General features: G+C 46.3%; 1 protein-coding gene across 9 annotated transcripts in view; it reads right to left on the minus strand.

Annotated features, from left to right (window-relative positions):
* TRIP12 (thyroid hormone receptor interactor 12) overlaps positions 1-17,722 on the minus strand; it is a 335,873-nt gene that overhangs the window by 81,777 nt on the left and 236,374 nt on the right. For all 9 annotated transcript variants that reach the window (XM_063915608.1, XM_063915614.1, XM_063915607.1 and 6 more), the window contains 5 exons: positions 5,981-6,129; positions 5,817-5,852; positions 5,467-5,562; positions 5,274-5,366; positions 4,979-5,140 (listed from right to left, as the gene is read on the minus strand). In XM_063915608.1, coding sequence (XP_063771678.1) covers positions 4,979-5,140; positions 5,274-5,366; positions 5,467-5,562; positions 5,817-5,852; positions 5,981-6,129 — 536 coding nt within the window. The remainder of the gene's footprint in view (positions 1-4,978; positions 5,141-5,273; positions 5,367-5,466; positions 5,563-5,816; positions 5,853-5,980; positions 6,130-17,722) is intronic.

The following is a 17,722-nucleotide window of genomic DNA, read 5'->3' on the forward strand; positions in this document are numbered from 1 at the left end:
CCAGCGAGCAATCGTCTGCTTAGAAGCAGGAGCACCCATCTTGTTGGGTGCATACAGGCTAAACAGCGAGTCAGATTTTCTGACTCCAGCCTTCCTGGAAACATATTTTTCAGGGCCCTGACAACGTCAAGTAACTTGGAGTCCTCCAAGTCCCTAGTACCCGCAGGTACCACAATAGGTTGGTTCATGTGAAAAACAGAAAACACCTTAAGGAGAAATTGAGGACGAGTCCTCAATTCTGCCCTGTCAGAATGAAAAATTAAGTAAGGGCTTTATATATGATAAAGCCGCCAATTCTGACACACGCCTGGCTGAAGCCAGGGCTAATAAAATATCTCACATGGAAGGTGACGATGCTAAGTCCACAGTGGTGAGTGGTTCAAACCAATGTGACTTTAGGAAACTCAAAACAACATTGAGATCCCAAGGTGCCACTGGGGCACAAAAGGAGGCTGTATATGCAGTACCCCTTTTACAAACATCTGAACGTCAGGCACTAAAGCCAGTTCTTTCTGGAAGAAATTCGACAGGGCCGAAATTTGAACTTTAATGGACCCTAATTTTAGGCCCATAGACAGTCCTGTTTTCAGGAAATGTAGGAAACGACCCAGTTGGAATTCCTCTGTAGGGGCCTTCTTGGCCCCACACCACGCAACATATCTTCGCCAAATGCGGTGAAAATGTTTTGCGGTTACATCCTTCCTGTCTTCGACCAGGGTAGGGATGACTTCATCTGGAATGCCCTTTCAGGATCCGGCGTTCAACCGCCATGCCATCAAACGCGGCCGCGGTAAGTCTTGGAACAGACAAGGCCCCTGCTGGAGCAGGTCCTTTCTTAAAGGTAGAGGCCACGGGTCTTCCGTGAACATCTCTTGAAGTTTCGGGTACCAAGTCCTTCTTGGCCAATCCGGAACCACGAGTATCATTCTTACTCATCTCCCTCTTATGATTCTCAGTACTTTTTGTATGAGAGGCATAGGAGGGAACACATACTCTGACTGGTACATCCACAGTGTTACCAGAGCGTCCACCGCTATTGCCTGAGGGTCCCTTGACCTGGCGCAATATCTAGTTTTTTGTTCAGGCGGGACGCCATCATGTCCACCTTTGGTTTTTCACAACGGTTTACAATCATGTGGAAGACTTCCCGATGAAGTCCCCACTCTCCCGGGTGGAGGTCATGCCTGCTGAGGAAGTCTGCTTCCCAGTTTTCCACTCCCGGAATGAACACTGCTGAGAGTGTTATCACATGATTTTTCGCCCAGCGAAGAATCCTTGCAGTTTCTGCCATTTCCCTCCTGCTTCTTGTGCCGCCCTGTCTGTTTATGTGGGCGACTGCCGTGATGTTGTCCCACTGGATCAATACCGGCTGACCTTGAAGCAGAGGTCTTGCTAAGCTTAGAGCATTGTAAATTGCCCTTAGCTCCAGTATATTTATGTGGAGAGAAGTCTCCAGACTCGATCACACTCTCTGGAAATTTTTTCCTTGTGTGACTGCTCCCCAGCCACTCAGGCTGGCATCCGTGGTCACCAGGACCCAGTCCTGAATGCCGAATCTGCGGCCCTTTCATAGATGAGCACTCTGCAGCCACCGCAGAAGAAACACCCTTGTCCTTGGAGACAGGGTTATCCGCTGATGCATCTGAAGATGCGATCCGGACCATTTTTCCAGCAGATCCCACGTAAAGGTTCTTGCGTGAAATCTACCGAATGGGATCGCTTTGTAAGAAACCACCATTTTTCACAGGATCCTTGTGCAATGATGCACTGATACTTTTCCTGGTTTTAGGAGGTTCCTGACTAGCTCGGATAACTCCCTGGCTTTCTTCTCCGGGAGAAAACATCCTTTTCTGGACTGTGTCCAGAATCATCCCTAGGAACAGTAGACGTGTCGTCGGAAAAAACGGCGATTTTGGAATATTTAGAATCCACTCGTGCTGTCGTAGAACTACTTAAGATAGTGCTACTCCGACCTCCAACTGTTCTCTGGACCTTGCCCTTATCAGGAAAGCGTCCATATTTCTTTTAAGAAGAATCATCATTTCGGCCATTACCTTGGTAAAGACCCGGGGTGCCGTGGACAATCCAAACGGCAGCGTCTGAACTGATAGTGACAGTTCTGTACCACGAACCTGAGGTACCCTTGGTGAGAAGGGCAAATTTGGACATGTAGGTAAGCGTCCCTGATATCCAGTGACACCATATCGTCCCCTTCTTCCTGGTTCGCTATCACTGCTCTGAGTGACTCCATCTTGATTTGAACGCTTGTATGTAAGTGTTCAAATATTTCAGATCTCACCTAGCCGTCTGGCTTCAGTACCACAATATAGTGTGGAATAATACCCCTTCCCTTGTTGTAGAAGGGGTACTTTGATTATCACCTGCTGGGAATACAGCCTGTGAATTGTTCCCAATACTGCCTCCCTGTCGGAGGGAGACGTTGGTAAAGCAGACTTCAGGAACTTGTGAGGGGGAGACGTCTCGAATTTCCAATGTACACCTGGGATACTACGTGTAGGATCCAGGAGTCCACTTGTGAGTGAGCCCACTGCGTGCTGAAACTCTTGAGATGACCCCCTACCGCACCTGAGTCCGCTTGTACGGCCCCAGCGTCCTGCTGCGGACTTGGCAGAAGCTGTGGAGGGCTTCTGTTCCTGGGAATGGGCTGCCTGCTGCAGTCTTCTTCCCTTTCCTCTACCCCTGGGCAGATATGACTGGCCCTTTTGCCCGCCTGCCCTTATGGGGACGAAAGGACTGAGACTGAAAAGACTGTGTCCTTTTCTGCTGAGATGTGACTTGGGGTAACAAAAGGTGGATTTTTCAGCTGTTGCCATGGCCACCAGGTCCGATGGACCGCCCCTTTATACGGCAATACTTCCATGTGCCGTCTGGAATCTGCATCACCTGACCACTGTCGTCTGGCAGATATGGACATCACATTTACTCTTGATGCCAGAATGCAAATATCCCTCTGCGCATCTCGCATATATAGAAATGCATCCTTAAAATGCTCTATAGTCAATAAAATCTTGTCCCTGTCAAGGGTATCAATATTTTCAGTCAGGAAATCCGACCAAGCCCCCTCAGCGCTGCACATCCAGGCTGAGGCGATTGCTGGTCGTAGTATAACACCAGTATATGTGTATATACTTTTAGGATATTTTTCAGCTTCCTATCAGCTGGCTCCTTGAGGGCTGCCGTATCTGGAGACGGTAACGCCACTTGTTTTTATAAGCGTGTGAGCGCCTTATTCACCCTAAGGTGTGTTTCCCAACTCGCCCTAACTTCTGGCGGGAAAGGGTATACCGCCAATAATTTTCTATCGGAGGAAACCCACGTATCATCACACACTTCATTTAATTTATCTGATTCAGGAAAAACTACAAGTAGTTTATTCACACCCTACATAATACCCTTATTTGTGGTACTTGTAGTATCAGAAATATGTAACACCTCCTTCATTGCCCTTAACATGAAACGTGTGGCCCTAAAGGAAAATACGTTTGTTTCTTCACCGTCGACACTGGAGTCAGTGTCCGTGTCTGTGTCTGTGTCGACCGACTGAGGTAAATGGGCGTTTTTACAAGCCCCTGACGGTGTCTGAGACGCCTGGACAGGTACTAATTTGTTTGCCGGCCGTCTCATGTCGTCAACCGACCTTGCAGCGTGTTGACATTATCACGTAATTCCTAAATAAGCCATCCATTCCAGTGTCGACTCCCTAGAGAGTGACATCACCAATACAGGCAATTTGCTCCGCCTCCTCACCAACATCGTCCTCCTACATGTCGACACACACGTACCGACACACAGCACACACACAGGGAATGCTCTGACAGAGGACAGGACCCCACTAGCCCTTTGGGGAGACAGAGGGAGAGTTTGCCAGCACACACCAAAAACGCTATAATTATACAGGGACAACCCCTTATACAAGTGTTTTCCCTTATAGCATTTTTATATATGTAATCATATCGCCAAATAAGTGCCCCCCCTCTCTGTTTTAACCCTGTTTCTGTAGTGCAGTGCAGGGGAGAGCCTGGGAGCCTTCCTCACAGCAGAGCTGAGCAGGAAAATGGCGCCGTGTGCTGAGGAGAATAGGCCCCGCCCCCTTTTCGGCGGGCTCTTCTCCCGGAGTTTGTGAGATCTGGCAGGGGTTAAATAAATACATCCATATAGCCTCAAGGGCTATATGTGATGTATTTTAGCCATAAAAAGGTATTATACATTGCTGCCCAGGGCGCCCCCCCCCAGCGCCCTGCACCCTCAGTGACAGTTGGTGATTGTTGGTGAAGTGTGCGGACAACAATGGCGCACAGCTGCAGTGCTGTGCGCTACCTTATGAAGACTGAAAGTCTTCTGCCGCCTGTTTCTGGACCTCTGGACGTCTTCAACTTCGGCATCTGCAAGGGGGGTCGGCGGCACGGCTCCGGGACGAACCCCAGGGTGAGACCTGTGTTCCGACTCCCTCTGGAGCTAATGGTGTCCAGTAGCCTAAGAAGCAAATCCATCCTGCACGCAGGTGAGTTTTCTTCTCTCCCCTAAGTCCCTCGTAGCAGTGAGCCTGTTGCCAGCAGGACTCACTGAAAATAAAAAACCTAACTTAAACTTTTATTCTAAGCAGCTCAGGAGAGCCACCTAGATTGCACCCTTCTCGTCGGGCACAAAAATCTAACCGAGGCTTGGAGGAGGGTCATAGGGGGAGGAGCCAGTGCACACCACCTGATCCTAAAGCTTTTATTATTGTGCCCTGTCTCCTGCGGAGCCGCTATATCCCCATGGTCCTGACGGAGTCCCCAGCATCCACTAGGACGTCAGAGAAATAACCAATACAGATTTTAAAAAGGTGACAGGATGTCTCAACACAAGCCCATGATATCCGTTATCACCTGCACTGGATAAAACAGAAACCAAATGTAGTACAGAATCTCTACTAATGTTGTAAAAAAGTGGTAATGCAAGCATGAAGTAGCCTCACCTGATGGGTTAATCTCTGTGTCAGCAGTGGAAGAGAATCAGCAACAAAGTGAAACTCGTCTGGACTGATGCTCTGGCAGCAGTTGGCTGCTATGGCTAAAGCGTTCCTCTGAGCATTGATGCTGAAGAACTCTAGATATAAGAGGCAGTCGGCAAGTCCTCCCTGTCAATGAAGGGTTCAACAAATCATTTTCATATGCTGATTTCTTCCTAGACATTTAACGACTGGCATGGCTAAGAGAACATGCCTGTAAGGTGAAAATACCCAGGTTGGCATGGTCTCTAGGGATACTTACAGCCTGGAGAATGGCTTTACTGTGCCTGCGGGATAACATTTCAAGAGCAGTGAGAGCCTGTTCCGCTACATCTATGCACTGAATGACCTGCAGCTGAAAGAAGAGTTACAAATAGAGCATTTACCAGTCTATATTCAACCTGAATTTTTTGGGGTTTTATCAAATACAAAGTGTAGGACTAATGGTATCTTACTTTCTCTAGGAACACAGGGATAGCATCAACCACCACAGCTGAGGAACGTGGAAGTGCCTCCATCATATAGGTTAAAGCTCGACATGCATGGTTCATCTAAAAACAAATTATTTGAAGATTAAAATAATCTCACAGCACCATCGTAAAATGTCCTTCAACAGTTTTGCTCCACTGGCCACTCTGCTATTTCTATACATTCAGATTATATATTTTACTGCATAGATTAACATATTTACTATAAGAATTAGTGAATCATTTTGATCAATATTATAAAGAAATACATGGAAGTAATAACAGGAGACAACCGCTAGCAGCAAAACATATCTACGTTCGGAAAGGAGATGACTTACAATGTCAAAGTTGTGCTCCATCTGCAGCAAAGTTATCTGAAATGAGAGTTTAGAAAAGATAATTAGAGATAGCAGAAGTATGGAATTACCTGTATGTATAAGTCCTTCATTCATAGACACTATATAATACGAGGATCCTCTTGGACCTTCTGGTTTCATCTTACCAGTGCAGGAACAACATTCTTCACTGGGAATCCTCCAAGTGTCTCTTCATTTCCCATTACCAGCAGTTGGCACATCTCAATGACAGCTTGGAGTTGCTGACTCTCGTCTGTGGCCTGAAGACCCTGCAGCAGCTGCTGGGCCTTGGAGCCTGCAGGAAGAGCGGTGTGATTTGCAGAAGGAGGATTTTGAAACTTACCGATAAATCCCTTTTTCGGAAGCCATAGGGGACACTGGCACAACTTCAAGACTGTGGGGTGGCGATGGGAGCTGGCACTTTAAATAATCTAAGAAGTGAAACCGGTTTCTCCCCCTCCATACCCCATCATCTCCCAGTTATGAATTAGCCGAGAGGCGACGGGAACAGGCTAACAGAACTATACGAGGGAAGAGAGCACATAACACAACAGAACAGCGACAGGTGGATGGCCAGTGTCCCCTATGGCTTCCGAAAAAGGGATTTATCGGTAAGTACCAAAATCCTCCTTTTTCTGTCAGCCACTAGGAGACACTGGCACAACTTCAAGACCATGGGGACGTCCCAAAGTTTCCCCCCTGGGCAGGAGATCACTGAGGAACTTGCAAAACAAGATGGCCAAACCGTGAAGGAAGATGAAGCCGCAAAAGTATCGAACTTGTAGTATTTAGTAAACGTATGAATACTGGATCAAGTGGCTGCTCGACAGAGCCGAGACATGGTAGCCCCCCTACTAGTGGCCCACAAGACTCAACTGAGCGTAGTGGGCAGCAATGGACATTGGAGGTCGTCTAGACTGGTTGAGCTAGGCCTGACGAATTGTCAACCGAATCCAGCGGGCCATGGTCTGTTTAGTAGCAGACCACCCCCGACGTGGGAGATCATAAAGTACGAATAAAGCATCAGACTTCCATAAAGATGCTGTACAATCTATCAGGGGCGCTGGAATGTTTTGAGGTTGGGGGGGAAGGGGGGGGGGGGGGGGGAAATAGTAAAAATGATATTTTGGCGCTCCCCTCCAAACCCCCCCACCCTCCCAGTGCAGGTGAGCAGCACTTACCTCTGGGCGACTCCTGCTGTAAAATAACTGTGCTGCCGCTGCCTGCTAGCTGGCTCTGCGCTGATGCATTACTGGGAGGAGGCGGTGATGTCCCAGCAGGCTCAGCATGCCACGCAGGAGGACATGGGGCATAGCAGGCAGCGGCAGCACATTGCTTTTACAGGAGGAGTCGCCCGTGGGTATCCAGGGGAAAGCGCTCCCCCTAACTCACACCTCCATCTCGTTTGGGGAGGGGGGCATGGATGCTTGCCGCAAACTCTACCTCGGAAGTGTGTAGTTCTTCCGCGTTCCCAAAAAGGTTGAGTGGAACAAAAGGACCTAAAAGGAAGTTCCAGTATAAGAGCGTTTAGGCGGTGGTGGAAGGGTTGGCAAGAAAATAGATTACCACCCGTAGCCTGTAAAATTAACGTGTCTAGTTCTTTTCCAAAAAGAATGTCACCTGTAAAACGGAAGTGCTTACGGGTCATTCCATATCAAATCATCTAAAAAAAATAAAATATTTTACTGACCCTCTCCGATTTTTATGAAATTTGGTGTACCAGTAGGATGGGGGGAAAAACTAATCTACACCAAATTTCAACATCATAGGTTGGATATTTTTGGAGGTGGAGCCATTTAAAAATGACCAAAATATGCAATTTTACTACAGCGGGGGTCTTTTCATTTGCCTGTAACTTGAGTTCTAATTAAGGCAGAGAGATGAAATTAGTGTCATTTTGAAGCTTATGACTAGATCTTTTCACTTCAATTTTAATTTAGTAAGGTAGTACTAAAAAAAGTTTAATAACCTTTGACCTCAATTTTTTTTAAAAAGGAATTTTTTTTTCTTTCAATTTTATTTTAAAACATGCCCTTATATCTCTTCTAAATGTGTACCAAATTTATTTTTGGGACTACTATATTTTGGGACTACTATAGGATGTTGAGCTAATTTGTTTTTGTTTACCAGCAGTAATTTAAAATGGTTATTAAATACCAGTAGGTTAATTTTAATAATAAATGGTAATGCAATTTATACATACAATATAATATAGACAGTTTCGGTAAAAATGCCAGATGGAAAGAGTTTATGCTCAGAAACGGTTGGTTTTAAGCAATGTAAAGGAAGCGTATACCTGGATTAAAGAAAAAAGTTTCCGCTGCAACGTCTAGGATTTTCAAAGTTTGCAGAACTTCGTCCCAAACACTGCACCTTAGCTGGAGGAAGTGCAACACATTCAGTGTGTGTCTGCACCATCCACCAGAATGTCAAACTAATATTAGGTTCAAAGATTTCTGATTTGACATCAAAGGAACTGATCCCATTGAAATCGTATAAGGATTGTTTGGCGATGATAATATGCAATCCTCCTCAGCCAGCATGCTACCTTAATGAGTGTAATGAATGTAAAGATGCCAACCGCATCAAACATTTTAAGGAACAGTTGAGGCAGTTAATGGATGACAGCATGATGGATATTATTTCTTACAAACAATGGGTCTCTGTTGACCGTTCTAATCTTGAGACAGTTACGCATTCATCTGATGACTTTCTGGACGCTTTATGTGACAAGTTACAAATACTGCTGCGCCATTCCTTCATTGCCAGACAAGTCGTCTTTTCAAGCAGACCTTAAATTAAGTTTGCAACCAGGGGAGTTTTTGGTAATCTGCGACTTTGCAGAGAACTATTTGTTGAAGTGCAAGGTTTCCACTGGAATAACGCACAAGTCCTTGTGTAGCATACTTCATAGATGAGGCAGGGAGTCTAAAGCATGTCAGCTTTGTTATTATATCAGACTGCCTTCACCATGATTCTGTTGCAGTTCATTTATTCCAGGGGTTACTCATAAATTTTCTTAAGGAAAAGTATCCTATAGTTACAAAGATCATTTATTTCTCAGATGGAGCTGCCTCTCAGTATAAAAAACGAATCTTTGCTGTCACGAACAAGACTTTGGAATTCCAGCCGAGTGGCACTTTTCAGCCACCTCCCATGGAAAAGGGGCATGTGATGGAGTTGGTGGCACTGTGAAAAGTTTAGCTGCACGAGCCAGTCTCCAAATGCCGTACAATCAACAAATAATGACACCTCGACAATTGTTTGATTGGGCCGTTGAGAATGTTCCAGCTGTCTCTTTCAAGTACGCCAGTTCAGCTGACCACGAGGCAGAAGAGAAGTTCCTGGAAGCTCGATTTGAGAAATCCCGCACAATTGCTGGAACCCAGAAACTACATTCCTTTATTCCCTTATCAACAACTACTCCGTCAACTAAAGTTTATTCCTACTCTACATCTTCGAAAGAGGAACGCGTTTGTTTACTGGAGGACGAAGTAGAATTTAAAGACATTAAAGGATTTGTCACTTGTGTGTATGATGAAGAGTGGTGGGTAGCATGTGTTCTTGACGTAGATGAAAAGTACGAATTAGTAAAGGTCCGCTTTCTCCACCCACAAGGACCATTCCCATCATACAAATAACCAGGGAAACCCGACATTCTTCTAGTTCATCGTTGTGATATACTAACAGTAGTGGACACAATGACTACAACAGGACGTGTGTACACCATTACAGAAAGAGAAACTGTCTGCAACGTCGCAACTAAACTCATGGAAAGCATGAGCAAAACCTGATCTGATAGATATAGATATAGATATATATATATATATATATATATATCTGTTATATTGCTGTTCTTCAAAACTTTATAATACACTGTCTGCAAGTGAGAATTTTGTATAATTTAGCTGATATATATATATATATATCTCCATCCTTTAAAAAAAAAATGAGGTCAGAGGTCATAGTCCAAGGTTATTAAACTTTTTTTCAGTACTACAGGTTGAGTATCCCTTATCCAAAATGCTTTGGACCAGAGGTATTTTGGATATCAGATTTTTCCGTATTCTGGAATAATTGCATACCATAATGAGATATCATGGCGATGGGACTCAAATCTAAGCACAGAATGCATTTATGTTACATACACACCGTATACACACAGCCTGAAGGTAGTTTTAGCCAATATTTTTTATAACTTTGTGCATTAAACAAAGTGTGTGTACATTCACACAATTCATTTATGTTTCACAAAGACCTTATACACACAGCCTGAAGGTCATTTAATACAATATTTTTAATAACTTTGTGTATTAAACAAAGTTTGTGTACATTGAGCCATCAGAAAACAAAATGTTTCACTATCTCACTCTCAGAAAAGTCCGTATTTCGGAATATTCCATATTTCGGAATATTTGGATATGGGATACTCAACCTGTACCTAACTAAATTAAAATTGAAGTGAAAAGATCTAGTCATAGGGGTATATTCAATTAAAGTCGGAATGGATCAGACAACCCCTATTCAATCCCATCTTAATTCGACTTTTTCAAGTCGAATTTAGATGGGACGCAGAGGAGGAGAAGGGGGGCGAGTCACGGGGAGACCAGTGGGGGGACAGCCGGCGGGCATACAGGGAAGATCAGCGCTACAGTAGAGCTGCAGCAGTATGTCACTCAGCCGCCCGACCTCACGGCAGCTTCCACCCGGCTCCAGCAGCGTGCACGGGGTTCAATTTCCGGTCCAATGGGTATTTCAAGGAAGTTGCACCAGGAACAGGTAATGCCATCTTCTTTCACAGCCTGGAGAGAGGGTAGTCCATCCGAGATGAATTTCCCCATTTATCAGTCATACTCAAAGGAAATGGATAAATACTTAGGAATCTCTTAGGCATCTGAAAAACTGTTTGTCCGAGTTTTTCCAGGCCTCAGACAGCTGAACATCCAGTTTGTTTGAAAAGCGATGTGACCGATGACCGCTGTTTTCTACCAAATAAGGCAATATCTGGCTAATCCGTGTAGTTTTAGAAATATTTAAAACTAGTCTTATTGTCAAATAAGAGGTCCAACCCCCTGAGAAGTTTCTGGAGAAACTTAGTCCTCCGTGTCAGTGATTTCGCCCAACTCACGACCATCCCCTTCAGCTCCATTCTGAGAGAGAAGTTCATCTCCCGATTCATCTGACTGAAGATTTGGTGGTACAGGACGTTCTTTACTCTTATAAACTGTCTGTGGTGCTTACTGTGCGTACCCAAATGTTTTGTGAGACCCTTAATTGACTTGATTAGTCCTGCTACCCAATGTTTTGTAGAAATAAAAAATAGGATTTTGGTTACCTACTAGTAAATCCTTTTCTCGCAGTCTGTAGAGGATGCTGGGGTCAACATTAGTACCATGGGGTATAGAAGGGTCCACCAGGAGCCACTGGCACTTTAAGAGTTTGAGTGTGTGGGCTGGCTCCTCCCTCTATGCCCCTCCTACCAGACTCAGTTTAGAAACTGAGCCCGAGGAGACTGACATCTTCGAGAGAAGGATTTAACACAGATAGTGGCGAGATTCATACCAGCTCACACATACAAGGCACATCAAGCTAACTAGCTTGAAAACTCAGCAACAGCTGAAACATTACTTACCAAGTATCAATCCAGTACATAACTAAACAAAGTCGTACTGAACCAGATAACTGTTGCAGGAAAACGAAGCACTGGGCAGGCGCCCAGCATCCTCTACGGACTACGAAAAAAGGATTTACCGGTAGGTAACCAAAATCCTATTTTCTCTTACGTCCTAGAGGATGCTAGTGTCCACATTAGTACCATGGGGATGTACCAAAGCTCCCAGAACGGGAGGGAGAGCGCGGAGGCTCCTGCAGAACTGACTGACTGAACTTCAGATCATCAGAGGACAAAGTATCGAACTTGTAGAACTTAGCAAACGTGTTCGACCCAGACCAAGTTGCCGTTCGGCAAAGTTGTAACGCCGAGATATCCCGGGCAGCCGCCCAGGAAGACGCCACCTTACGGGCAGAGTGGGCCCTTTACAGATTTTGGACACGGCAGTCCTGCTGTAGAAAAAGCATGCTGGATAGTGAATCTAATCCAGCGAGATATAGTCTGCTTTGAAGCAGGACACCCTATTTTCTTGGGATCATACGGGACAAACAAAGTCAGATTTCCTGTGACGAGCAGTCCTCTTCACATAGATTCTCAAAGCCCTCACAACATCCAAGGACTTTGACGAAATTGAGGCGTCAGTAGCCACTGGCACCACAACAGGCTGGTTGATATGAAATGCTGACACAACCTTTGAAAGAAACTGCTGACGTGTCCGGAGCTCAGCTCTATCTTCGTGGAAGATCAAGTAAGGGCTTTTATAAGACAAAGCCCCCAATTCTGACACACGTCTAGCAGAAGCTAAGGCTAACAACGTGACAGCCTTCCATGTAAGAAATTTGACCTCAACCTCCTGTAGAGGCTCAAACCAGTCTGACTGGAGGAACTGCAACACCACGTTAAGGTCCCAAGGTGCCGTAGGCGGTACAAAGGGAGGTTGAATGTGCAGAACTCCCTTCAAAAAGGTCTGAACCTCAGGGAGGGCAGCCAATTGTTCCTGGAAGAAAATGGACAGGGCCAAAATCTGGACCTTCACAGATCCCAACCTCAGGCCCATATCCACAGCTGCTTGCAGGAAGAGGAGGAAACTTCTTGGATGCACACAAAGAGACATATTTCTTCCAAATACGATGGTAATGCTTAGACGTTACCCCTTTCCTAGCCTGTATCAGGGTAGGAATGATCTTCTTCGGAATGCCTTTCCGAGCAAGTATCAGGCGCTCAACATCCATCCCGTCAAACGTAGCCGCAGTAAGTCTTGAAAGGCGAACGGCCCCTGCTGCAGCAGGTCCTCCCGAAGAGGAAGAGGCCTCGGCTCTTCCTGCAAGAGATTCAGAAGGTCTGCATACCAAACCTGCCTTGGCCAGTCTGGAGCAATGAGGATCGCTTGAAATCTTGTTCTACTTACGAGCTTAAGAACTCTTGGAATGAGTGGAAGTGGTGGAAACATGTACACTGACTGGAACACCCACGGAGACACCAGAGCGTCCACTGCCACTGCTTGTGTGTCCCTCGACCTGAAAAAAATAAGAATTTACTTACCGATAATTCTATTTCTCGGAGTCCGTAGTGGATGCTGGGGTTCCTGAAAGGACCATGGGGAATAGCGGCTCCGCAGGAGACAGGGCACAAAAAGTAAAGCTTTAGGATCAGGTGGTGTGCACTGGCTCCTCCCCCCATGACCCTCCTCCAAGCCTCAGTTAGGATACTGTGCCCGGACGAGCGTACACAATAAGGAAGGATTTTGAATCCCGGGTAAGACTCATACCAGCCACACCAATCACACTGTACAACCTGTGATCTGAACCCAGTTAACAGTATGATAACAGCGGAGCCTCTGAAAAGATGGCTCACAACAATAATAACCCGATTTTTGTAACTATGTACAAGTAATGCAGATAATCCGCACTTGGGATGGGCGCCCAGCATCCACTACGGACTCCGAGAAATAGAATTATCGGTAAGTAAATTCTTATTTTCTCTATCGTCCTAGTGGATGCTGGGGGTTCCTGAAAGGACCATGGGGATTATACCAAAGCTCCCAAACGGGCGGGAGAGTGCGGATGACTCTGCAGCACCGAATGAGAGAACTCCAGGTCCTCCTTAGCCAGGGTATCAAATTTGTAGGATTTTACAAACGTGTTTGCCCCTGACTAAATAGCCGCTCGGCAAAGTTGTAAAGCCGAGACCCCTCGGGCAGCCGCCCAAGATGAGCCCACCTTCTTTGTGGAATGGGCATTTACATATTTTGGCTGTGGCAGGCCTGCCACAGAATGTGCAAGCTGAATTGTATTACACATCCAACTAGCAATAGTCTGCTTAGAAGCAAGAGCACCCAGTTTGTTGGGTGCATACAGGATAACAGCAAGTCCGTTTTCCTGACTCCAGCCGTCCTGGAACCTATACTTTCAGGGCCCTGACAACATCCAGCAACTTGGAGTCCTCCAAGTCCCTAGTAGGCGCAAGGCACCACAATAAGCTGGTTCAGGTGAAACACTGACACCACCTTAGGGAGAGAACTGGGGACGAGTCCGCAGCTCTGCCCTGTCCGAATGGACAAACAGATATGGGCTTTTTTTGAGAAAAAACCCACCAATTTGACACTCGCCTGGCCCAGGCCAGGGCCAAGAGCATGGTCACTTTTCATGTGAGATGCTTCAAATCCACAGATTTGACTGGTTTTAAACCAATGTGATTTGAGGAATCCCAGAACTACGTTGAGATCCCACAGTGCCACTGGAGGCACAAAAGGGGGTTGTATATGCAATACTCCCTTGACAAACTTCTGGACTTCAGGAACTGAAGCCAATTCTTTCTGGAAGAAAATCGACAAGGCCGAAATTTGAACCTTAATGGGCCCCAATTTGAGGCCCATAGACACTCCTGTTTGCAGGAAATGCAGGAATCGACCGAGTTGAAATTTCTTCGTGGGGCCTTCCTGGCCTCACACCACGCAACATATTTTCGCCACATGTGGTGATAATGTTGTGCGGTCACCTCCTTCCTGGCTTTGACCAGGGTAGGAATGACCTCTTCCGGAATGCCTTTTTCCCTTAGGATCCGGCGTTCCACCGCCATGCCGTCAAACGCAGCTGCGGTAAGTCTTGGAACAGACATGGTACTTGCTGAAACAAGTCCCTTCTTAGCGGCAGAGGCCATAAGTCCTCTGTGAGCATCTCTTGAAGTTCGGGGTACCAAGTCCTTCTTGGCCAATCCGGAGCCATGAGTATAGTTCTTACTCCTCTACGTCTTATAATTCTCAGTACCTTAGGTATGAGAAGCAGAGGAGGGAACACATACACCGACTGGTACACCCACGGTGTTACCAGAACGTCCACAGCTATTGCCTGAGGGTCTCTTGACCTGGCGCAATACCTGTCCCGTTTTTTGTTCAGACGGGACGCCATCATGTCCACCTTTGGTATTTCCCAACGGTTCACAATCATGTGGAAAAACTTCCCGATGAAGTTTCCACTCTCCCGGGTGGAGGTCGTGCCTGCTGAGGAAGTCTGCTTCCCAGTTTCCACTCCCGGAATGAAACACTGCTGACAGTGCTATCACATGATTTTCCGCCCAGCGAAAAGTCCTTGCAGTTTTTGCCATTGCCCTCCTGCTTCTTGTGCCGCCCTGTCTGTTTACGTGGGCGACTGCCGTGATGTTTTTCCCACTGGATCAATACCGGCTGACCTTGAAGCAGAGGTCTTGCTAAGCTTAGAGCATTATAAATTTACCCTTAGCTCTAGTATATTTATGTGGAGAAAAGTCTCCAGACTTGATCACACTCCCTGGAAATTTTTTCCTTGTGTGACTGCTCCCCAGCCTCTCGGGCTGGCCTCCGTGGTCACCAGCATCCAATCCTGAATGCCGAATCTGCGGCCCTCTAGAAGATGAGCACTCTGTAACCACCACAGGAGAGACACCCTTGTCCTTGGATATAGGGTTATCCGCTGATGCATCTGAAGATGCGATCCGGACCATTTGTCCAGCAGATCCCACTGAAAAGTTCTTGCGTGAAATCTGCCGAATGGAATTGCTTCGTAGGAAGCCACCATTTTTACCAGGACCCTTGTGCAATGATGCACTGACACTTTTCCTGGTTTTAGGAGGTTCTTGACTAGCTCGGATAACTCCCTGGCTTTCTCTTCCGGGAGAAACACCTTTTTCTGGACTGTGTCCAGAATCATCCTTAGGCACAGCAGACGTGTCGTCAGGATCAGCTGCGATTTTGGAATATTTAGAATCCATCCGTGCTGTTGTAGCAGTATCCGAGATAGTGCTACTCCGACCTCCAACTGTTCCCTGGACTTTGCCCTTATCAGGAGATCGTCCAAGTAAGGGGTAATTAAGACGCCTTTTCTTCGACGAAGAATCATCATTTCGGCCATTACCTTGGTAAAGACCCGGGGTGCCGTGGACAATCCAAACGGCAGCGTCTGAAACTGACAGTGACAGTTCTATACCACGAACCTGAGGTACCCTTAGTGAGAAGGGCAAATTTGGGACATGGGAGGTAAGCATCCCTGATGTCCCGGGACACTATATAGTCCCCTTCTTCCTGGTTCGTTATCACTGCTCTGAGTGACTCCATCTTGATTTGAACCTTTGTAAGTGTTCAAATTTTTTTAGATTTAGAATAGGTCTCACCTAGCCTTCTGGCTTCAGTACCACAATATAGTGTGGAATAATACCCCTTTCCTTGTTGTAGGAGGGGTAATTTGATTATCACCTGCTGGGAATACAGCTTGTGAATTTTTTCCCATACTGCCTCCTTGTCGGAGGGATACCTTGGTAAAGCAGACTTCAGGAGCCTGCGAGGGGGAAACGTTTCGACATTCCAATCTGTACCCCTGGGATACTACTTGTAGGATCCAGGGGTCCTGTACGGTCCCAGCGTCATGCTGAGAGCTTGGCAGAAGCGGTGGAAGGCTTCTGTTCCTGGGAATGGGCTGCCTGCTGCAGTCTTCTTCCCTTTCCTCTATCCCTGGGCAAATATGACTCTTATAGGGACGAAAGGACTGAGGCTGAAAAGACGGTGTCTTTTTCTGCAGAGATGTGACTTAGGGTAAAAACGGTGGATTTTCCAGCAGTTGCCGTGGCCACCAGGTCCGATGGACCGACCCCAAATAACTCCTCTTCCTTTATACGGCAATACACCTTTGTGCCGTTTGGAATCTGCATCACCTGACCACTGTCGTGTCCATAAACATCTTCTGGCAGATATGGACATCGCACTTACTCTTGATGCCAGAGTGCAAATATCCCTCTGTGCATCTCGCATATATAGAAATGCATCCTTTAAATGCTCTATAGTCAATAAAATACTGTCCCTGTCAAGGGTATCAATATTTTTAGTCAGGGAATCCGACCAAGCCACCCCAGCTCTGCACATCCAGGCTGAGGCGATCGCTGGTCGCAGTATAACACCAGTATGTGTGTATATACTTTTATATGATATTTTCCAGCCTCCTGTCAGCTGGCTCCTTGAGGACGGCCTTATCTATAGACGGTACCGCCACTTGTTTTGATAAGCGTGTGAGCGCCTTATCCACCCGAAGGGGTGTTTCCCAACGCGCCCTAACTTCTGGCGGGAAAAGGTATACCGCCAATAATTTTCTATCGGGGGGAACCCACGCATCATCACACACTTCATTTAATTTATCTGATTCAGGAAAAACTACAGGTAGTTTTTTCACATCCCACATAATACCCTCTTTTGTGGTACTTGTAGTATCAGAAATATGTAACACCTCCTTCATTGCCCTTAACGTGTGGCCCTAATAAGGAATACGTTTGTTTATTCACCGTCGACACTGGATTCAGTGTCCGTGTCTGTGTCGACCGACTAAGGTAAACGGGCGTTTTAAAACCCCTGACGGTGTTTTTGAGACGTCTAGACCGGTACTAATTGTTTGTCGGCCGTCTCATGTCGTCAACCGACCTTGCAGCGTGTTGACATTATCACGTAATTCCCTAAATAAGCCATCCATTCCGGTGTCGACTCCCTAGAGAGTGACATCACCATTACAGGCAATTGCTCCGCCTCCTCACCAACATCGTCCTCATACATGTCGACACACACGTACCGACACACAGCACACACACAGGGAATGCTCTGATAGAGGACAGGACCCACTAGCCCTTTGGAGAGACAGAGGGAGAGTTTGCCAGCACACACCAAAAAACGCTATAATTATATAGGGACAACCTTATATAAGTGTTTTCCCTTATAGCATCTTTTTATATATTTCTAACGCCAAATTAGTGCCCCCCCTCTCTG

The sequence above is a fragment of the Pseudophryne corroboree genome, chromosome 4 (genome assembly GCF_028390025.1).
Source record: "Pseudophryne corroboree isolate aPseCor3 chromosome 4, aPseCor3.hap2, whole genome shotgun sequence".
Taxonomy (NCBI): Eukaryota; Metazoa; Chordata; class Amphibia; order Anura; family Myobatrachidae; genus Pseudophryne; species Pseudophryne corroboree.